Source organism: Myiozetetes cayanensis, unplaced genomic scaffold (genome assembly GCF_022539395.1).
Source record: "Myiozetetes cayanensis isolate MyiCay16 unplaced genomic scaffold, myiCay2020 scf3, whole genome shotgun sequence".
Lineage (NCBI taxonomy): Eukaryota > Metazoa > Chordata > Aves > Passeriformes > Tyrannidae > Myiozetetes > Myiozetetes cayanensis.
Genome location: NW_026087521.1, coordinates 23939658 through 23962912, shown reverse-complemented (window position 1 = coordinate 23962912; position 23255 = coordinate 23939658). Strand labels below are relative to the sequence as shown.

The 23255-nt window shown below is 38.7% G+C and overlaps 1 protein-coding gene across 14 annotated transcripts in view; it reads right to left on the bottom strand.

Moving 5' to 3' along the window:
* Nucleotides 1-23255, bottom strand: part of ANKRD26 (ankyrin repeat domain containing 26) — a 53141-nt gene that overhangs the window by 27999 nt on the left and 1887 nt on the right. For 7 of the 14 annotated variants that reach the window (XR_007629927.1, XR_007629925.1, XR_007629928.1 and 4 more), the window contains exons 2-18: nt 21644-21758; nt 21228-21401; nt 21017-21123; nt 20367-20504; nt 19215-19357; nt 16110-16160; nt 13334-13367; nt 13182-13254; nt 11860-11920; nt 10506-11524; nt 9858-10011; nt 7380-7441; nt 6153-6255; nt 4688-4716; nt 4527-4593; nt 4397-4441; nt 888-973 (exon numbers count right to left, since the gene is read on the bottom strand). Coding sequence is in view for 10 of the 14 variants with exons in the window: in XM_050323774.1 (XP_050179731.1) it covers nt 888-973; nt 4397-4441; nt 4527-4593; nt 4688-4716; nt 6153-6255; nt 7380-7441; nt 9858-10011; nt 10506-11524; nt 11860-11920; nt 13182-13254; nt 13334-13367; nt 16110-16160; nt 19215-19357; nt 20367-20504; nt 21017-21123; nt 21228-21401; nt 21644-21758 (2461 nt within the window). In the remaining 4 variants the exon portion in view is untranslated. Of the gene's footprint in view, nt 1-887; nt 974-4396; nt 4442-4526; nt 4594-4687; nt 4717-6152; nt 6256-7379; nt 7442-9857; nt 10012-10505; nt 11525-11859; nt 11921-13037; nt 13072-13181; nt 13255-13333; nt 13368-16109; nt 16161-19214; nt 19358-20366; nt 20505-21016; nt 21124-21227; nt 21402-21643; nt 21759-23255 lie in introns of those variants that run through there. The other 7 variants (XM_050323775.1, XM_050323776.1, XM_050323778.1 and 4 more) reach the window with 7 other exon arrangements.

Sequence of the window (23255 nt, the reverse complement as noted above, 5' to 3'; positions counted from 1 at the left end):
TAACAGTTCACTGAATCATCTCTTTCTTAAAAACAGAAGGACTTACTTCAGAGACAACAGTTTTTCTGGATTAGACTTGACTGGACATTAGGGTTACTTTTACCTTTAAGCCTGTCTGCTTTCTCTAACTGGTGGCCTTCATTAGAAAGCAATTTATTTTTTCATGCTTTATTGCTTTAATACCATTTTTCTTTGTAACTGCCAACATTTTCTCATCCTCCATTGTTTTCCACTGTCTGGCAGTGTATTGGCTAGCTAAGCTAATACACTGTTAATCAACATGAGAAGCTTTTTACTGTCCACCACACAGAGAATTGGCTAAGGAGAGGCCTATTTCTTCAGTCAAGATTCAGAAATTTTCAATTCCATTCCAAGCTGCCTTATTCCTCTCTAGAATGCCCTCTGAATAAACCTTTCTCAAACACTTACTAACATGGCCAAACAAGCATGTATTTGGCAGAGGTAGAGAAAGCATCAAGAAGGTCACAACATTTAATTTTTTTTATTTCATCTTTCTTTTACCTGGTATGTTTAATCAAACAGATCAGCATATTATATACACATCTCCCTGTTTACTTGAATGTGCCTTTTGCACAGGATAAAAAATGAATTTCACTACACTGTTTCCCAGCACCATGCAAAAGGAAAAACACCGAACAAAATTTAGGCAAACCAGCTGCAAACAAATTAGTGTAACAGCAAGTATCCAATATAATTATAAGGATTTTTCCCCACCATAAGAAGACTGCATCCCGTTTACTTCAGGCTGTAATTTCTACAGGACTTTCCCTTCAGAATCATTCATTGATTGGTAAGTTTTCTTTATATTAGCGTATAATACAATTTACTGATTCAGACTCTAATTCAAAATATTTGGTGTTACATACCCACACCCCATAGTTTTCAAGGGCATCCTTGACATCATCTTTTTCAGCTGATGATGACATATGAAAGGTAGATCCTGAGAACTCACCTACAGTGAGAAAACAAGTGTTTTGATAAACAGTACGACCTAACTCTACTTATTTACACCTAGAGTGCATCTTGTATCATATTTGTGAGACAAATCTTAACATAAAGTAACACATCCCCTCTAAATTGTGAGCTCCTAGAAAGAAAATTACTGTAATAGAGATTTAAGATGTATCTGTGTGAATTGCTTTCTCCCAGAGCATTTTAGCTTTTAATGTATAAAGGAAATTTGCTGAAATTCACTATAAATGGGCACAAGTAAACCAATCTTGTTTCTTAAAGGTGCATGATCTCAATTTCTCTGACACACTGTGTGCTATTCAGTAACCAGTTATGTTCCTCCAGCAATTTTAATTTCCCTATGGGCTGTGCACAGAAAATCATGAAAAAAATTATAAAGCTTTGAAATCTTATGAGGCCCCAACTTTACGCATGGAACAAATCTATCTTTAGACACAGATCTGGACTGAGCATTTCAAGCTGCTGCAAGAGAGATGGATGGGACACTAAATGAAATACAGACTTGTGTGATGTTGAGAAACAGTATCTGAACATTTCACTCATACTGTTGAAAACTGGATTCCACTCTTCCCTCTCTTGGACTTTCTATATAATATAGGCAGTCACAAACCTCTCAGAAGTAGTCACTCTGTCTAGGCACACTGAACGCTTTTAAGTAACAAATATGCAAAAATAAACAAGTCCCAGCACCTCAAGTGTGGAATCTAAACACAAGAGATGGAGGCTTTTAACTTTAATCACTCTGCACCTCCTTTCCTGCTCCGTAATTCTACGATTTCTAAGCAACAGCAGTTTCTAAGTACACGAAGTTTCACTGCTGAAGAGGAACACAATACCCTTTCTACAAGAAAAATGAGGGAGATAGAGAAAAATAGGTAGATATTACCATAAAAATACAAAATAAAGGGCACAGTATTAATGAGTCACAGGGCCAATCTCACTTCTGGCATTTTCTGCTTTAGGGGACTGCTTTTGAAAGCTTTCACTTCTTGAAGGGGATTACAGGCTTTGAGTTACAGCTCATATGTCTGAACTGGGAACCCAAACTCCTCAGTCATTCATATATAGGTCTCCAGAAGTCAATTCTAATCCCAAGTTACACAGTGTGAAATAACAACCTTTTCCTCCCACCTCCATCACTGCTGGGTAGAATTTCCTAGATTTTTTGTTAGATTTGTTTTTTGAGCATTTCAGCACAAGGTATTTCCCAACAAAAGTTAGTCATTAGTGGGTTGACAGCACTTATTTCACAGGTTTGTTATGATGAGCTATTGATGACTGTGACACACTGCAGACAGTCTGACAAATATTAAAGACAGTAATAACAGCAATCATTAATAATTACTGAAGGATAATGTTCTATAAGGAACACAGGCATTTTCCCCTTTTTCTTGTTTTCAGCATCATAGATTAGCTTTAGACTTTACTCATGCTTATAGATATCCCAATATCAAGCTGTTTGCTGGTGCAGGCGAAGGCTTCAACCAGCAGTACAAACAGAGAAGAGATGTGCTGGTGGCCAGGGAGCATTTGTAGACAGCACCATAGAAGTTACTGCAGTGAGTGTCATAAATCATCACTAGCAAGACTGCTATAATCGAAAGAAGACAAACTCCTGTTTAGGCTTGCTCATCAGTAAAGTCTTCAGTAGCAACTATTTGAGTCTGAAATCTCAGTCTTCAGGTAAGATTTCAGGTTCTTTGGAGCACATAAGATTTACTTCACATAGGGTTTAATCAATCTTGAAATTTCTCTATAATGGATACAGAAAAAGGAAAAAGACAGGAAAGACAAAAAGCAACGTCATTCCATCTTCAAAATTCCAGTTCTCATTGTGTCAGTAATTCTTTTACTAGTGATTGGAAAAATAATTCAAAAACAAAGTAGAAAGATATAAGAACTTCTCTCATTAGCTGTTGAAAATAAAAGTTCGTCTCAATGCAGTGATTCAAGAGTTTATTTTCTGTATTATTGTCAACTGTCTGTGAAAGAGGGATAACAATTGTTAAGATTTTTTCACTTTTAGCATGGGGAGAAATTTTTAGTTAAACACTGGTAGAACACTGGTCTGAAGCTTCTGAAGAGCCTACCATAAAAAAAAAAATTAAACCCTCCCCCCCCAAGTAAATTAACCAGTATTTTTGCCAGTCATTTAATACCAGCATGTATTTTTCTTAATTGATACCTGCAGTGGGGTTAAATGAATCTGGCTTTGTGCCTAACACAGATCACTGTGCATACAAAACATGCAAATCCCCCACCTTTTACTCTGCCTGTTCTCTAGCTGACATCAAAATATGACTTTTAGTGTTCTTTCCAATTAGCCTTTACCTCTCTGCTGTCTTCTGACATTTCCCTTCTCATAAATTGTCTTACAAAATGACTTTTTCCAGATTAAAGTGCAAAGCAGATACCCTCCTGTACTGAAAACATGAGAATATCACTACTTACTTTTGACCTAAAAATAGATTTTAAGAAGTTATTACTATGAGTCAGCAACAAAGTAAATAGAATGGGAAATTTCATCTTGTTCAATATTTAATTGTGCAAGATACTGTACCTATTTCCCAGATTCGTTACATAAACTTGTGAATGATATCACTTAGTCCTTTTAGAGTTAGAAATATTTGTGCTTCAGGAATGGTGATGCTTTGCTGAAGCAATTTAAATTGCTTAAATTCAAGTCTAAACATTTGAAAGAAATTTTCACATGGACTTTTCAATATCTGATCTTCAAGATAACACATCACTAAAACCCAACATGACAAATCATTAAAGACACACAGGAAAAACAGTTGACCTGAAATGAGCTATGGAAAGGCAGTCACAGAATCATAGAATTGACCAGATTTGGAAAAGACCTCTGAGATCATTGAGTCCAACCTATGACTATGTTGTCAGTTAGACCACAGCACTAAATGCCCCATCCAATCTTTTCTTAAAAGATCTCCACCACCTCCCTGGACAGCCCATTCCAATGCCCAGTCACTCTCTCTATGAAGAACTTCTTCCTAAAGTCTAACCTAAACCTTCCCTGCTGCAGCTTAAGACTTTGTCCACTTGCCCTATTGCTAGCTGCCTGGGAGAAGAGACCAACACCCACCTGGCTACAACCAGCTTTCAGTGCTTGTAATATTAAAAAATAGTATGCAAATTGGAAGGAAAGCAAACCTCAGGACTGCCTGAAAAGGGGAGATGACAGCATGTATGCTGGAGGAAGCCTACATCACAGAAGGGTATTTAGTGTTGAGTGGTAGGGACCAAAGACATACAGGTGCATATTTCAGTAGACCACCTGCTTCCAGAACACCCTGCTAGAAACATTAATTTAATATTAGGAAAAAATCTGCTGGTACTATGTGTCTGTCCATAAAAGAACATTACAAAAAGACTGTTACGATACCTTCAATGTCCTCAGCATCTTCTAAACCAAATTCCTGCAATAGATCTGCCAAACACAAAACAGATGCCTTACTAAATACTCCTTAAAAAATTACAAAGCTAAACCCCAAACCACTTGAAGAGAACATTACCTGATTTCTGCTGTCTGTTTTTAGGAGAGGTTTCATTAATTTCCAAAGCAGATTTGGGAGTCTTCAGCTAGGAAAAACAATTCAGTGATAAAACACCAAAGTAACTACATACTATTTAATGAGCAGAATAAGTAGTTAGTCTGATACGAAAAAATACTCACCTGTGAATTGTTGGGTTTCTCAAAAAAACCTGAAGGTGAAAAATGTTTTGGAAAATGTTATTTAATTGAGGGTATCTTTTACTCCATTCAACACCAGTAGTTTCTACAACTAAGCAGAAACAAGTCACAAGCATTATTTCATCCAGATTACAACTAATATTTCATCAACATTCAATTTACCTCATCATGCAGCACCTGCATTAGTATACAAGAAAAGAACAATGCACACTTCTCATCATGCACCTTGCATTTAAAAAATAATTATCAAAGAACTAAGATAATTTATGTGAAGCAATAAGGTCATGCTTGTTAACAGAACAAGATGAAAATATTTAGTCCTTTTGAGGAACTGAATTCTGCTTTCTAAAATGATTATTTCAAAAGCCAAAGCTGGTGTGCTGTAATGAATGATCATAAAACAGCATTATGACCATGATTATTCCCCAAGTGCATTTTCCTTTCCATTGAAAGCATAGGTGCAGACACAGAAATCCCATACATGTGTAACAAGGTAAAATCAAGGCAGTCCTCATCAGATTGTTGTGGTTTAGCTTGCAAGGGAACAACAGAAACAGATGTTGTTTGTTTTTAATCTACATTTATAGCACAGTTCCATATATTTTTTTTTAATTTTGCCCAATATTGAATCATTTCCAAACCCACAGAAACTACTGCCCTGCCTATATTTCTCAAATCCTCTATGTTAGTCATCTTACAGTTTGAGTCCTCTCATGATGTAAGTGCATGAAATGTTACTAATCATGGCTCCATGGCAAAAATTTTATATTTTAAAAAACTCCAAACTAACATTAAAAAACAGCATCTGATTTCACTAAACCTGGTCATCTAGCAGGACGGAAAGACCTTAGCAAGATTACCATAATCACCTTTTACCCTCTTTTTACACTGATGTCTTAGTAGAATCATGCAAAGCAGACGTCCACAACAAATACTTAACAACTATATTTCAAGCTCCTGGGAGCTCATGTTTTGCTCAAGATGCTCAGAAGACAGTGTCACAAACTACAGGCAGAAATCCTCAGCAACAAAACCTGAACTTTTAGTCCTATTTTAGCCCCTACACACAGCACAATAAAAAGATATCAAATGTTGAACTAGGAGGAAAAAAAAATGTTTAGCCAGATCACAGCTGTCTTTACACTGCATTATCATCCAAGACAGTTAAATGTTCAGAAAGGGTCAATCCTAAATCACATACACTTTCATCACTGCAACAAGAACCTGAATCAAAGAAAATAGAAACATGTCCAAATAACACACATAATGCAAACAACTTCCTTTGCAAACTGGTTGGCAAGCACTGTGATAAGGCATTAATTAACAGTAAGCATCTCACTGGTATAGCTCACACCCACATCATGACAGCGCTTCTAAGGCAAACACATACAAGTTCACTTCAGCCTATAAAAGCTTACAGACAAACACTAGGCCACCAGGAAGTTACCATTGTTGTGCTCCCCTGAAACAATATGGGAGCATACTTCGTGTCTCTCTGCAGCTGGGAGCAACATACTGGATGATACTTTTCTCAGACTTTGAGAATCTGCCTGTGTAACCCAAAACACATGAATGAGAATTGGTAAAATGCATTTTCAATCATTTCTACGAAAAAGCTCCTGCTTAAGTCAATTTGCATAGCATGGCATCAAGTATATTAGAGATACAAAAACCTTTCACCGTACCCTTGGAAAGAATTCATCAAGACATAGTATACTGGAAAATCACAACAGTTGTGTCTGTTTCCAGATCTTAGGCAAAAACTTCACAACTCATCTCAAATATTCTGTCACACTGACAAACCGGACAACCACAGAAGAGAATTAATGTGGTAACTCAAGATGCAGACTGTGAACCAACAGTTGCAGGTCTGCAGTGATCCAATATTTGCACTGAAGTTGTAACTGACAGTCAAGTTTGTGCTGATGTTCCCTAGGCACATATCCTGCAGTAGTGAGTGAACACAATGCTATTCTCAGTCACAAGGGTCATTTGGGCTGGTCAAAGACTAGCAGGGCAAAGCTTACAACTACCTTAAAAATAATAACATTTTAGTCTTGTATTTTTAACAAAGGCATGGGAAGAGTCCAGTTTTCCTCATAAGAAAAGCCAGAGTGGGGTAGCTACAGACTCTGCTCATTACCACGGACAGAAAGAATTAAAAAGGACAACACAGCCAGCATGTGTGGTGTCTCTGTTGAACGTAACTTTCAAAAAGGGCCAGAGTACACCACAAGAGGTAAAAAGGACCTATTCAGAGGGAGGTAACTGTCTAGGTTGTAGACTGCAGAGGCAACTGCTGATCAGGTCAGAAGACTAGAACTGAATGGTGAAAAAGCATCAATCCTGCCAGCCTCTGGGAAAAGGTAAGAGTATTTTAAGCAACAAGGAAGTTCACTACTTCAATATTATACTAGAAACTGAACTCAGAGGCCGGTTGCTATGAGATCCAAGCCATTGGCTTGATCTAACTTCATCCCAATCCTAACTGAACAGCTGGCCTAGAACAGAAATATTTAAAGGGTCCCCAGTTACAAACATATGGAAAAAGCAGGAAAAGAGGAAATAAGCCTTATCAACAGTAGAGCCCAAGCCAAAGGGAAGCTCTCAAGTGCTTCTGGATCTTACTCCTACCCCCTGCAGTGGGAACACCCGTGTCCTTCACACAAAGTACCTCAGAATCCCAGGGAGATTCAGCATCTTCCTCTTGCTCTGCTCTCACTGCTGGCAGGGTACCTACAAATCAAGTAAGAAGTGAGATGCTTGAGTGCTTATATTTCACTCTGCTTTTCTCTATCAGTCAAGACTTGCATCCAAAAGATGCAAGTTTTATTGCTGAGGACAAACTAAGAAGTGAGTTTTATTCAAGGGTGTGGGAAGATGGCTGGTGGTAAGAATTAGAGGAAACTGAGAAGTTATATTCACATCCACACAGAAGTTATAATGGTACAGAAATTACAGGGTAAAATGCAACTGCTGCTCCCTGCATGGAATGCAGTTGGCATGTTCCATGATGATTCCCCACACAACCATAAGTAACCACCTGCTAAAAGGAATGGAACAGAGCGTGGAGTGGAGACACCATGGTCAGGCTCTTTGGAAATCCCTGCAGGGAGGGGAACTCAGTGGCACCTTGCAGCTGATAACCCACATAACACCTGTCAACCAAGGAAGATAGGAGATGATGTCCTGCTGCTGAGCTAAGAGCTGTAGCAAAACCTCTCTCCTTGGATGAACTTGGTTCATTAAAGCCTAATTATAATATTAACACTCACCTCCATCCCAAAGTTACCCACCCCCAAGGAATGACCCCTCCCCCCTGGGCAGGTGCTCTCTAATTTTTGACTGCATCTTTAAAAGCAAAGTGAGAGAATTTTGCACCAATCAGTAACAAAGGTATTTGGGACTAAAGTCACTCAAGCTCCAACTAAACATAAAGCAGTAGTATAAAAGTAAGTAGAAAATGGAGGAAAAGTTAGGGAAGACTCCATCATAACTGCTGGGATCAGTTGATGGGTTGAACCTGTAGGGAGTCTGTTGGGTAAGAACTGTACTCTACATGTTCTGAACACTTTTACTGGGATTAGAGCTTGTCTGTATTGCTTTAAAAGCATCTCTGCAGTCAGATACTATCACCAGTGATCCTTGAACCTTGACCTGTCACAGTTTTGTATTAATAAAGTGTTATTCTGCAAACTGTTTGTGTGAGTCCTTCACAGGTGCTCGCAGTGGGTAAGACACTTGAATAAACTGGGAAGATCCACTGAGGGGTCTCCCTTATGCTGTTGGCTGAGCCCCCTAAAATGGGCAGTCAAATTGCTCTCTGATCCAGCAGGACTGTTTGGTGATGGGTCCCCATAAGAGGACAAGGTTGGGCACAAGGGTCTCAGCTTTCCTGGGGCACTGACAGACAAACAAATCAATGAGGATTGAGGAAATCTCCCCTTTTCACGTGTTAAAGGGTTTCTGCACACACAGACACATCATGGTATGCCCCTTACATAGACAGTTCCTCTTCCTTCCTTTCCAGCAGAAGATGACTATGCACAACAGCTGACACAGCTACAGGCAATATCCAACTCGTTTTGAGTAACATTCAGAAATAGACTCCAGTATGCTGCAGTCCTGTTGTGTACAGAGTTTAGATCAACTCTCTGCAGCCTACAGCTCCAGAATTTGGCATTTACTATCACTTTCCACCATACAGGGGAGAAACACTATCCAAACCATCCTCACACTAACATCACTAAAGTCACCAAAACCCAATTGTTCTTTTGTAGAACTACCAAGAAAGATCTTCCTTGACAGAGTTAACACTACACCTTCCCAGAAGCTGCACACCTAAGAACTGCCTTTTAAAAACAGAGTAGAGGCTCACAGCTCAAACACTTACTCCAAGACACAAAAGCCGTTTCTATCTCAGGGGCTTAAAATTCAAACCTCTTCTCTAGTGAGATGATTTTAATGTTCGGTCTCAGTGGGCTCCTGGCCAGATTGTTCTATCTTATTTCTCTGTTTTAAGCTACTTCATCAGGTAAAAGAGATTCAGGATTCAGTTGTGTAGAGGGAAGGAGTTGGAGACCAGTGAGGGCACCCACCCTAGAAGAGGTAACTGCTGGTTCCAGCCTGGACTCTGACTACTGACACCATGCCAAAATGCATGATTATGGTAAAATGCATACAAATGAGCACGTAAAGACACATGTTTGCAGACATGTACAAGGCCTCCTTGGGCCAGAGAGGGTGAGGGAGGAGAGACAAGATACAAAAATCCTTGAAGGAGGCGAGGCATTGCCTTTGCCCCTAGAGGCCCCAATGCATGCAACATTGTAAAAAAGTTGTCCCTACATCTGAAATAAATCTTTTTTTTAATCCTTCCACTGTCTTGGCATTCTTGGGAAGAATATCTGCATATGTTTACCCCACACTTCATATTGCATTGCTTGGAATACAGTGCTACAATTTCAGTTCTTCAAGAACGAATGAAAAGGAATGAAAGCTGCTTTCCTTCTCTGCCAGTACCCAATGGGATTCGTAAGGAAGGGAAAATTTTGCTATCTCAGAAGTCAATCACCATTTTAGTTAATTTTCTGTGCATTAATATTTGTAGAGGAAGAATTGGGATCAGTAGGTACTAACTCATTTCTCTCACCTGACTTGTCTTTTGAAGCATCATGAACTTCAGAGATATCATTACAAACAGAATTTTTCACATCCTCAGTAACTGTAGTTTGTAGCTTTTCACCCGTGTCTTCCTTCTCCTGCTTTTCTTCTTCAACTTTTTCTTCCTGTTCAGGTGATTCTTCCTAAAAGAGATCAACTAAAGCAGCTGAAAAGAACAGAAATAAGCATTCTTTGCTGTTCCTACATCAGCAGTTCCTCATGTCAGTCTACCTCTAGTTTCATTAAGTTACGTCATTCTGGAACACATGCCTTTTCTTCCCCTACTTTGCTCCAAGGAAAATCACTAGCTTCCTGCTCTCAATCTTCTGCAAATTTCTTTTTGTTTTCTCACTTTCAGCCATCGTACCATGCAGTAAATCTTCACTGATAAAAACTGTACATCGAACTGAGAAAATTCTAACTAATTCCAGAGAGTCTACTGCCTATTCTTTTGCCTGCAAAACCATATTCTTATAACAAAGAAACTGTTTTGGCTAGGAGTAAGACATTATCTAACATTAAAAATGGATGATCAAATGATGCATGTATGTGAAGAATACATATTAACAGAAATCCAGTGTACTATTTGTTTCTTACCTATATGACCCTTAGGAAATACCCTTGTGTATATACTTACTTTGGTGCTTGAATGAAATGCTCTCAAATTTTCTTCATGTCTATTTAAGCGCAAGTTTTCATTTTCTTGTTTCAGTGGGTCACAGATTTTATCACCTGCTCCTTCATATTGCTCTTCTTCAGTATCTTCATCACTCACATGATCAACAATGACAGAGCTTGGTATTTCTCTTTCAAGTCCTGGATTTTTTGCTGCTGACCAAGAATTATTATCACTTTCAAAGTCATCACTGAAGCTTGACTTTTTCTCCTTAAGACCACAACTATCTGAGAGAGGCTGAGGTATCCCTTTTTTCCAGTCTGTCATTTCAGAATTTACAAAACAAGAGTCAGCATTTCTGTGAAACTTCTCCTGAATCATGCTTTTCCTGTTCCAGCTTTCTTGTGTATCTTGCAGATTATTTAGATTTTGAAAGACAGCTTGTTTTGGTACTGACTTGCAAGATACTTCATTATTCATGATCTTTGGAGACACTGATGTTTTATTTTCTTGCAACCTTTCATAACACCCAGCTATGAAAGACACAGGAGTATCAACAGATTCCTCCCCCTTTTCATCATGTTCTTTACTTATTTTATCATCAATGCAGACAGCTCCAGTTTCACACTGAGCCTCCTCTTCATACTTAGCTTTACTAAAATACTCTAATTTCCCATTAATTTCACCTTTAGGTTCTGTTTTTTCTCCCTGCTCCTCTTCCAGTATTTCACTAGACTGAGCTTCTTCATCTTCCAGCTCTTCCTCCTCCTCTTCATCTTCAGTAAAATCTTCATCCTCCTCCTCTTCCTCCTCATCATCTTCATCACCATCTCCACTGTGATTTTCATCATCATCTTCCTCCTCCTCCTCTTCTTCCTCCTCCTCCAGTTCTTCTTCCTCCAGGTTACTTGCAGCTGAGACATCTTGATTAAACAATTCTTCAGTGCCTCCTTTGTTCAGGTTTGCATCTGATGGGATTTGCTGTTTGAGACTTTTCTTTGGTGACTTAGGACTTTCAATTCTAGAACCATCACCATCATCTTAAAGCACAAGAAAAGGGAAAATGCATGTGAACAGGAGTTAAGTAAAGAGCAATGTTATCAGATTAGTGCAAAGGAGAGGAGCCATCTAGGAATGTCTGGAAACAGGTAAAGTTGAGCAGGATGGAGGTTGGACTTTATGAGGGAAAAAGGCTTAATAGAAGATTAATATCTTAATTTTAATGACATTCTAAATTATTAAATACTGTGTTTTCAAAATGCTACTTTTCTCATTTACTATAGCACAAATAAAAAAAAAAACAAAACCTAAAACCTACTTAGGAAGTCTACTTTTATATATTGGTATATCATGCAACCTCTTCCAAATAGCTTACTGTTTTTCCTGAAGTGCTGTGAAGCATTCATTAGCAGTGTCAAGTTTGGCTTCTGCAGCTTCTGTAAACAAAGATTTATTTAAGAATTTTTTTAACAGTAACAGCAACAAATCCTTTGTTTACATCAAATCTTGAACAGTAAATATAATCAGACTGTCCTTATGATAGTGGTGGCCTCATCCTATATTTCTAACTACAAAGACACTCCTCATGTATGCAATTCAGGGAGTATTTCACACAGAACTAGCACCCTTCTACAAACTGCTTCCAAAATTATGTTTGCATGCATATTAGTTCTAAAAATCTGTTTCTTATATTAATAATATTTAAGTAGAAGTCAGCTATATTCAAGATAGCAGTTCCAGCATGCTTACTTACAAATGTGCACTACTCAAGTAACTGTTAAGATCCCTAGATTTAATGAATAAATTAGTCCCTGCAAATACACTTAGCAAAATATCCCTAAATTTCAAAATCATGCCAGAAAAATGCATAATTTCTATTTAAATCAGTGCAAGAAAATGAAATCATGTTAAAACTAAACATGCTTGCATCTCCAGCATTACAGAGTGGGTTGAACTACCACACTGTGGTTCCTCATGACTGCAGAATTCCAGTGCAACAGAACAGATGCTGCAGACACCACTCAGAAGTTGGTAATTCTCCACACCATTAGTAAAAACAATGTGTGAGAGCTTGTAACTGATAAAAAAAATACTACCCGAGCATTCAGAAACAGAAGTAAAACATGCAGTGTGAGATCACATGCAAGCACAGAATGTCATCTTATAGAATAAAAAAGATGACCCATATGAGTCATCCATTCATTAAGCACTCTTGAGGAACCTGCTGAGGAGGAAAGGAGAACTAGGTGATGAAGTATTTATGTAGATCTTGATAAATAAATGTTGTTTTTCTTTATCAGTTAGGAATCTATCACCAAATTTACACAAAACAATAACAATGTTTGAAAAAGAACAGAACAGGTTATGGAGAAGAACAGAATAGGTTATAATAGTAACTCAAAAACTTTTAGGGTCTGCAAATGTGACTCAAAGGAACAAGAACAAATAAAAAACTATGTGGCTGTTTATCTTGTCACCTACTGCTCTTTTGCTCCAAACTACAAAAATACTGCATGCTCTGCCTCAGCTACAGGTCTTTTAGGAAAAACTCACAGCAGAAGAAAGGCTGGCAGGCCAGAGATTGTTTCTAAAGAGAAAACAATATTGGTTGGAACAGGAGCGTCTTTCAATCCCAAAGAAAACTTGCCTTCAAGTCCCTTATTTTTTCAGAACATTTTTTCTGTAAACGCACCATACCTTGGGGGTAAAATCGAGTTCCTCTTCCTCAGAGGTATGCCAACTGTCATCGCTTCCCTCTTTCTCGGAGGTTCTTGAAAAGCAAAGCAAAATGAGTACTATGTCTCTCAAGTAATTCCTCAGCTAAGCGTTAGGTACTTTTAAAGTCTCACCTTATTGAGTCTCCTTGGGAAAAGTCATCTGCTGCTGTTCAAACATTAATTGACATTAGTTGAAATTAGATGGGCACATTAAAAATTAACTAGTACACATAAACATTTAATAGGGACAACTCTACAGGTCGTAATAGAATGATGCTTCAGGGAGTCAACTCAGTACAAGGTGGCATGAATGGATGCATGTCCAAAACAAAACTTTTTCAAATCACACTGAATTAAAAAGAAAAGAAAGAAGAGGGGAGAGGAGGGAATAGCTATATCCCCTTTGGATGCTTATACCTAAAAGTTTAAAAAACATGTCTCAACTTAAAAAAAAAAAAAAAAGACATAGCAGAAATATGCTATGTTAGTTAACACTGAACAAAACAGTGGTGGTTTAGCAAGACATTAGGTAAAAGAATGTCCAAAGTATTCATATTACATATGAGTATACATCACATGCAGAGATTTTACTAATTTAAGCAGCATTAGGTATAACATTATGCTATATACTACGATATCTGCTGCTTTACCCAGTTACAGAATATTCTGAAAAAGTAAAGAAAATTGAAGAGCATAATCAAGATCTAAAGCTTATTCTCAAGTGGAAGAATCACCAGCAGTTCTCTACACTGCACCAAAAAGGGTGTTCAGCAGACAAAAGGGGCAAAACCAGGGCATTCTAAACTATGCTCCAAGCTACTTCTACATAGGATCATAGGATAAATCAAGGTCATGGAGGAAGTCTCTTAGCCAACTGCCTTCTCAAAGCAGGCTCAGCTATGAGGTCAGGTAAGGTTGTTTAGGGCTTTATCTGGTCTGGTCTCGAACACCTCCAAGGAGGGAGAGTCTACAATGTCTCTGTTTTACTGTCTTTACTGTTCCCACATCCAATTAGCAACTCACTTCTACTTATGCCCCTCGCATCTCTCCTCCTGTCACTGGGAGGCACTTGGCTTTGTCTTCTCAAATGTACTAGAAGCTGCTGCTAGGTCGCTGTCAAAGGTACCTCTTCCCTAGGTTGAAAAGGCCTGGTTTCCTCAGCCTGTCTTCAAAGAGCAAATACTCCTACTCCTGATAAATCTGATGGCCTTCCACTGAACTTGCTCACCACTGAAAGACCAATAATCTCTTTTGCACTTGAGGCAAAAGAGATTTTATATTATACCCAGGGTGCTGGACACAATCCAGCAAGAGCCAAGCAGGAGTGGATAATCACTTTCCTCAATCTCTTGGCAATGCTGCTCTTAATGCAACCCAGGACACTGTTGCCAAGGCATCCTGCTGGCTCATTCTCAGCTCACGTTCTGCCAAGACCCTCCAGACTTTCTCAGCAAAGCAGCTCTCCAGCCAGGTGGTCCCATCATGTTTTGAAGCAATTGGGTTTCCTTTCCATGTGCAGCCTTTGCAGTTGCCCTTCCTGAATTTTGTAAGACAGGCCTGACAGTTCATTTCCACACCCTGTCAGGGTACAGTGCCCCTGAATAGCAGCACTGCCCCAAAGTGCAAAGTACTGATCCTCCCAACTTAAAGCTATTTGCAAACTTGATGAGAGCGCACTCTAGCACATCACTGATGCACTAAAGAAACCTGAACTTCAGGAATCCAGACTGAAGATTGCTAAAACCTCTCAACTATCAACAGCTAAGATGAAATAAAAGAGCGCTGCAATTCCCAAAACAGAAGGGAAAAAGAGAAACAACCTCCACATGGTAGCTATTTCAGCTATTTCCTCAAGTTCTTGATAACTAATTCTTGTTAACTATAAAAACAAAATGAAGTCGCTTTTAAATAAGAGATTGGTGACCTTCCAAAGAGTTGTATGATGACAAGGTCTTGTGCAGAATCATACAAGGGAAAAGAAAACAAAGGCATATCATGCCTCAACACATCTCCTCTACTAGCAGTAAACCACAAATAAGTATGCAAATTTTGTCTCTTCTAAAGACAGGGCTTATGTGGGAATTTTGATGAGTACATCTCCTGACCTGCACTGAGTTTTTGGACAATGAACTACAGTGTATATGTCACGCAGATAAAACCTAGAAGCTGAAATTTCCAGTGCAACAGTTAAATACAGCTAACAGTTAAAATACCAACACAGTCTCTAATTTTTAATGTTTCCTATTGCGACATTTAAAAAAATATAAATTAGTTGTAACAGTTTTCTGTTATCTCAATTGGTACCAGCAGTTTAATCTAACTGCTAACATCCCCAGTTGAATAAAAATCTATCTCTTAGAGCTGTCTCTAGACAGTGTGGAGTTATCACTCTTGACAGGTGACTTCAGTTATATTTTCAATTAGTACAGTTATAATTCATCAAAACAGCTAAGTCCGTTCTGAACTTTTGCTTTCAATGAATAGTAACTTGAAGAAATGATCAAGACCAGGTCACATTGTCCTTTACAAGGCAAGAGAGGAAAAGTTCATGAGCTAGCTTTCAAACTCTGATAACTGTAGAAATGGGATCTAGAAAAGCAGTCTCTGGGGATTGCTTGTTTCTACTTGATTTGAAGTCCATTTCCCTTTCAGACTAATAGAAGCACATATGTAAAAATACAATTATTTATTACCACTAATGACACAAAGCAAACGTAAAATTCAGTAATAAAGAACCAATGCAAAACATGTGAACCAATAAAAATCACGCAAAGCCTGCTCTCAAATACAATTTATAACACCAATACCATCAATATAGGGACCTCCAGGATAATAAACATCATAGATGTGTTAGTATTTGTATATAGTACAACATATTTCATATTTGAAATGCTACTGTATAAAATACCTTTCCTTGATTTTCCTGTTCTTGATGTCTGGTTAGGAGATTGTTGCATTCCTATATCCATTTAGGAAAAGGCATGGAAAGGACAGACGAAATAATGACATCAGAATAAACTAAAATTCCCAGAAACTTGGAAAACATAAGCAGTACATCAAAGCAGCTACAGCAATGGGAGTGTGACTACCAGCCTACTCTACAGTTGTAAGTCCTGAAAATAAAAGAAATCACAATCTATAGAACTCTACTCTTAAGGTACAGTGTCAAACACTAAATTCTCTTTACTTGCTCCATGTAAGGTATGCATATTTCAATATTTTGAAATACTGAAACAATTTGTGAGAAATTTACTCTTCTGACAACTTTAGTATTTCCCTCTACTTGACTACTCCCTGTCTAGCACAGGCTTCAATCCCAATTCCTTCATGGTTCTAGAGTGCTGTACACATATAGCACACAAAAATGCTTACTCAAAGAATCCCAAAAATCTGTATGTGCCAACAACTAAACACTGGAGATAGACTACCCAGAAATCTGAAGGAAATCTTGGCTCCTAGTACTCATACCACTATGCAACTCTGAGCCATTATGTCGTTTACACTCACTCATCTTAAGTTACAGTTTTAGCATGTTAGTTATCCCTTGCTAAAAAAGGAACCCAGTAACTTGTTGCCTTAATTCAGCTCCCCTGAAAAGTTGTGTTAGTGTCTGATGCAAATACAGACCCCTCCTACCTTTGAAGATAGGAGTCCTGCTTACATTGATCTGATCATGCTGAACCATTCGCACAGAGAAACTATGCCACCAGCAGAACACAGACCTGCCAAGAGGTCACAGTGTTCCCCCAAGACCAAAATGAGTGAACTGACTAGCGTGAGTATCCTGCATACGTGTTTGTATGTGCGCATGTCTGTGTGTTGTGGAACAGAGGCTCAGAATATAAATCACTATGTACCTGATCTACCCATCCTACTTAGGAAAATTTTGTATCTTAAGGTAATGAATGGTGTAGTTCAGTTATTGCAGCTACCTGACACCAAATTTTTTCACAATGTTGAAAGCAGAGTCCTGCTTATACTGATTTTACCACATGGAATGAATGTAGCAAAATAACTCTTATCAAAAAGATACATTTAAAGAGTTAAGAAATTACTGTAATGGTTTCTCATCCCTTCTCTGTTTCTCAATTTTCTTAAGAGATGACACTGGACAACGTTTACTGACCTTGAGAAATACAAATCACACTGAGGCACTTACTTCTTCTCTAAGAGTTCCATGCTGGAAAACCAACAGTTTCTGTGGGGACTCAGGGAGACACAAAAGGAACAATACACTAATACACAGAGTAGTAGCTAAAAAAACCCTCTGACTTGTTGCCTCTAGAAAAATTGCATAATTATTTGTTTTTGCCAAAGAAATTCCAACTTCAAATCTAAAATGTCTGTCATTCCATATGCTGGGGGGGAGATTTTTGCAAATTTGTCTGTGATGAATAAAAAAGTGCACATTCTGACAGAAAAAGGGTAAATATTCAAATAAGCAAAAGCTAACTCCTTAACTACGTTGACTTGCATATTAGAGGAGAGTATTTTGAAAAATGATCCCAGAAAAATAGTACAGAAGAGCAAAAGAAGAGAAAGTAATTCCAAAATGGGTTTCTCTGTATTCTCAAGATCATTCCAGCTTTTCCTCTTACAGAGACTTCTAAACCTGTTACTGCAGCATATCAAAGGGACTCTTCTGATGCAGGATTGACCTGTGCTCTGTGTGTACAAGCCAGAGCCTGCAAAATTAATGTCAATAAATGTTCCTTATATGCTACTAATCTCTCAGACACAGTAACTGTGTGCACTACTACCTGTACCAAGACCTTTCAAAAAGAAAAATTATTTCCTGCAATCTACCAAGAAACTTTACAAATCTCCAACTAGATCAAAGCAACTGTTCCTAAGTCAAAGCAACAAAGTTTGACTCTAAATTAAAATCCTGTATCTGGGAAAAGTCAGAGAGGAAAAATATCCCATATTTTGCTTATATTTCTTGACATATTTAAAAAAGAAGTAACAAACTGTATTTGAAGGAGTAATGAAGAGTATTTGAACACTGTCTTCTGCCCATTTGCCATATAGTTTCAATATAACACCCTTAAAAACTCAGAAAGAATAAAACCTCCCACTTGTAAGGCCTGAGATGTAAAGTACAAGAAAAACTATTTCATTTATACAATGATATTAATTTTCTAAGATTACTCTAGGGCTCTGTGATCTCAGAAGCATAGGCTAGATTTTAAAACTCACAATGAGTGAATGATTTTTTGATCACAAGGCAATTTATTTGTTTTTCTGGATAACAAGTAACAGGTTTTTTAAAAAATTATTTCATAAAATTATTGAAAGTGGAAGAAAAGCTTTATTTTTATCGTAAATCAAGCTATGTCCAAGACAATGTAGCGTACACAGACACTGCAATGCTACTGCTAACAAAGTTACTTTTACAATATAATTTTTCCTAAATATGTCTCTACAGCACCTACAGAGAAACAACTGTAAGTGATGCTGAGAAATAAGGTGACTTGCTAAAAGGACCTTAGTGCAGATGGAACTACTAATACTAAAACAAAGACACATAAGCTCTATAAAAATCAATAAGACATGTATCTTTCTCCTAGTTCCTCTGTTGCCTCCAAACTGCAGGAAGAGGAACAACTATTCAGGATGAACCTACTGCTTTTGTAATTGAATTTTCACAATCTGAATGGCTATCTATGGCTAAACTGTACACGCCTGAAAAACAAAAACACTTCTGCCCATTTTCTTTCTTGTTGCCTTTCTTCCCCTCTCTCAAGGAGAACTTATATAGATGGCCAATCATTCAGACAGAAGGCAACAACCTTAAGAAGTGGACACATAGCACACAAAGCAAATGCTTTCACAGCCTGAAGAAGCACCTCCAACTAGCAACAAATAAGCACATTCACAAAACTTGTGCTGCTCCACTTGATGCTGCCACTAAAATCAATGGTGAACACAGTAAGCATTAACAATACAAACCCCCCACAGGAAAGGCCATAGTGATTTTCCTCGTGAGCTACTCCACGGTTAAGGATCTTACCTCCTCTGTCCACAGCAGGTGCACCCAACATAAAGGCAGCGGCTCCTGCCCGGTGCGGAGTGCCAGGTACCGTGATGCCCTGTGCACCACCTGCAGAAACTGTGTTTTCCCAGTCTGCATATTCTCCCAGTTGCTTACTAAGACTGCATAGAGAAAGAGAGGAAATATATTTGGTAAAAAATACCACATACTTGCATATACCATTTAATAGTTTACAGCCACTTATTATCCATCCCACACATACTCATAGCCATAGAGATTCATACACTCATACGCACTTACTGCATGACTGTAACATACATCAATATTCACTACAGTCACATTCTCTACAGATGCATATTCAAACCTGAAAAGTTATTAACTCCTGCTTGGTACACTTACTTCAGCTTAGCTTTTAAGCACACTTATCCACTCTAGAGAAGAAACAACCACAGGCACAAAGTTATGCATAAGAGGAGTAAAACTGCTCAAGATTTTAACAAAAGGGATATCACTTGTATCTCCTCTGAAACAAAAGGTTGGTAGTTCTTGGTCATTGTAGTGGGAGCCAGTAAGGACAACAGTGCTGGCAGGGGGAGAGGGCTTACATGTATTTCAGTCTGCCAAGCTCCACCTCTGGATAACTGTAGGATACAGACACTTTTCAGAGTTTACGTTGGGCAGATGTGGGCTTAGCAACAAAACTTGAAATTAAACAGAGAAGTCTCTGTAGAAATTTTCCTCAACTTCCAAAGTAACATTAGACACTGGAATGATACATACCAGAAGACAAGGAGGAAATAGCCTCAAGTTGGGCCAAGGAAGGTTTAGATTGGACATTAGGTCCATTTTCATCAATGAAAAGGTTGTCAGGCATTGGAACAGACTGCCCAAGCAAGTTGTTGAATCACCAGGCTTGCAGATATTTAAAAGATGTTGTAGATGTGGTGCTTAGGGACATGATTTAATGATGGGCTTGGCAGTGTTAGTTTGGTGTCTCACTTGATTATCTTAGAGGCCTTTTCCAACCTAAACGGTTCTATGAAGACATCACCAAACACAGCTTCAACACAGGTCTCATCACACCACTAAACCTTGGTGCTGCTATCAAAAATGATCAAAAACCACACTGATAACTGACAATTTACTCTAACAATAAAGTTTAAAATTTACCTAGAATACCCATGAATAACAGCATAATCCTCAGCTGTCCATCCATTAGTGTCTTTGTGGGAAACATCAGCACCATACTGAAGAAGAACTTTTATCAAATTAACCTCTCCCCCAGAAGCAGCTGTCATAAGTGGGGTTCTGAAACATCCAAAATATGATATGAAGTAGATTCTTTAACACAGAAAGTGTAATTATTTTTATTCCTGTTTGCCCTCAAAGACGTATTCTCCCCATTACTTTAAAATTAACAAGATAAAGCATTTTTCATTAAGTATTATGAGAAACAATAAAATGGGAGATGGAGTCAAAACAAATGTTCGATCTTCAAACAAAGCTTCCACATAGACAACAATTACATACAAACTCTGCTGCTATGCAGGAGATGGGTTTTCAAATTCAGGCAATGCTGTTTAGCTAATGGCAGGTTTCCTGTCAGAAAGGCCACCACAGACAGTGCCATCTTGCAGAAAACATCCACCGAGGAATGACAGGAAGCCACTGAGGTATGACCCACTTCCACAAGTCACACAGAAATAAAAGCTTCTGTGTGGCTACCTCAGTTTTTTTTTTCAGAGCTCATTCCTATGCCTCTCATCAATGAACCTACAGAATACTATAGAGACCCATGCAGAGTTTTGAAAACCCCTCACCTTTCACACTGATCTCGAGCATGCACATTAGCTCCTTTTTTAAGGAGAAACTCCATTATCTCTTCATGACGTTCGGAGACAGCAAGAATAAGTGGGGTACATCCCTCCTAAAAGGGCAGACACAGTTAAAAATAAAAGTAAAAAGAATCTTCAAGAAAAATACAAATGCAACTTTTTGAAAGAACTTCCTCAACAAATAAAAAAACATTACCTTATTTTGAGCATTAATATTGGCATTATGCTCGAGTAACAGCCCTGCTACAGCTGTATTAGGAGATAGGACAGCCAGGTGAAGGGCAGTGTTGCCGTCAGCATCTGCCAGATTTGGGTCAGCACCATGCTCTAGTAGAATAGCCACACATTTTTCTTGCTGGCACTGTACTGCCTGGGAACAAAACACAAAAAAGGAAAAACTTCCAACATTTAGCTTTCACTCTGTTACAATTCCCCCAGCTTCCCAATACTGGGAAATAAGAGCACCTTTAAAGAGTAGCTAACATATGCCCTTCCACAGCAATCACGATACGTATTTTTCTACACATATCTAAATAAAAAATCCTGCAAAATACATAATTTAGGGCATAATCATTAAGCCTTATTTACAAGAACATAATACAATCCACATACCTTCATCAGTGGCGATTTGTTATCATTGTCAAAAAGATTTAGCTTACACTGGTTTTCTACTAGATATGTAACTACATCCACATGGCCACTTGCACAAGCGAGATGCAGAGGTGTCCTAAGAAATAAATAAATTAAATTAGCACAGATAGGCATAATTTCAGGCTTTGATAAATAGATACAACCACAAATTTCACTCTGCACTCATTTTGAACCACACTGCTGTAGGTAGCTTCCTCTTATGGAAGCTCAACTAACCTTTCAAATGTTTTAGTACCTTGCTGAGAGACAGAGGAACAACATTTCCCCGGTTGGGTGGGAACAGAGAGGGGGAGGTACATGAATAAAGTAGCAGGTGACACAGGAACTCAGCAATTTGTAAGGCAGATACTACTTGTTAGAGGGCAGCTGATGGGTCCCCTCCATAGCAAAGAACATGAGGACAAGAAAAACACACAAGAATTGTGATATCTCGTTACAGATGGAAGAAACTGAAGTATCAAGGAAGAGCTCCTAAGAGCAAATACCACCAATTTTTGAAAAAATTGCCATGCAAGTATGCAATCTCTGAAGAAATGGCTGACTGAGATTATCTGAAAGCTAAACAGAACTTCTAGTGAAGGAGTCCATGATATCTAAAAGCTGCTACTACCAAGCACTAGGAAATTAAAGTCCCTAACAACTCCGAAAACAGGAAAGTCTGTAGAAAACCTGTGGGCTTGTTGCTGCCCTCCCCAACCAAGCCTCTAAGCCTGCCAAGCGGAAAGGGAGGGCTCTGCTTGGAGCAAGACCTGTTGAGCTCCAAAGAAAATCCACTTCAGGGAACGGGCTGGGAGAACATCAGTGTTCACATTTGCCTGTTTCCATAAGAGACCTTCAGTAACACCAAAGCTGTTTTGCCACCCCCCTGGGGATCCTGCTCAGACTCAGCTCCTCCTGCTGCTGCAGTCATACACTGATCACCCATGGGGTAGAAGAGATTTACTGATGTCTGAGCAGCCACAAAACAACTCAATCAGGATGCCACCAGGTAACAGCGAGTTGATGGCACACACATTTAAAGGAACCTGAGCCAACAACCCAGCAGCTACAAGATATGCAATGCTAAGCTCTAGAGTTCACTTTGACAGGTAGCTGACAGGGTAAATCTCTTAGTGATTAGTTTGACCCAGGATTCATGAGTCGCCAGCATCATGCCTGCAGTGCTTCAAACTCTGTGCCGAGTTTTGTCTATCTTTTTCAGCAGGGCTGAAGGCTTTGCTAGACCACCTCTGAAAAGTCTGTCTGCTCCTAATTGTTGCTGTTCCAAACACATTTTCTGGAGGTCCTACTGGCTACAAGACCCACTTTATGGAAGGAGCCTGTAGGCATGAGACTTGCCATGTCCCTTGTGCAGGATTTTGCTTTTGGAAATACCAAGGAGAGGAACTGGGATATTCATATGAACAATGCACATTTCAGCATTTCAGCCATTGCTTCACAGGTTTCCTATTCGTCGCTTCTATTTCCAATCCTGCCTTTCAGTCCCTGGAGGATGTGATGAAGCTCTGAAACACAGCTGCATCTCATGATCGTTCACACATCACACCCACAAACACTAAGAGGGAGTAGTGGG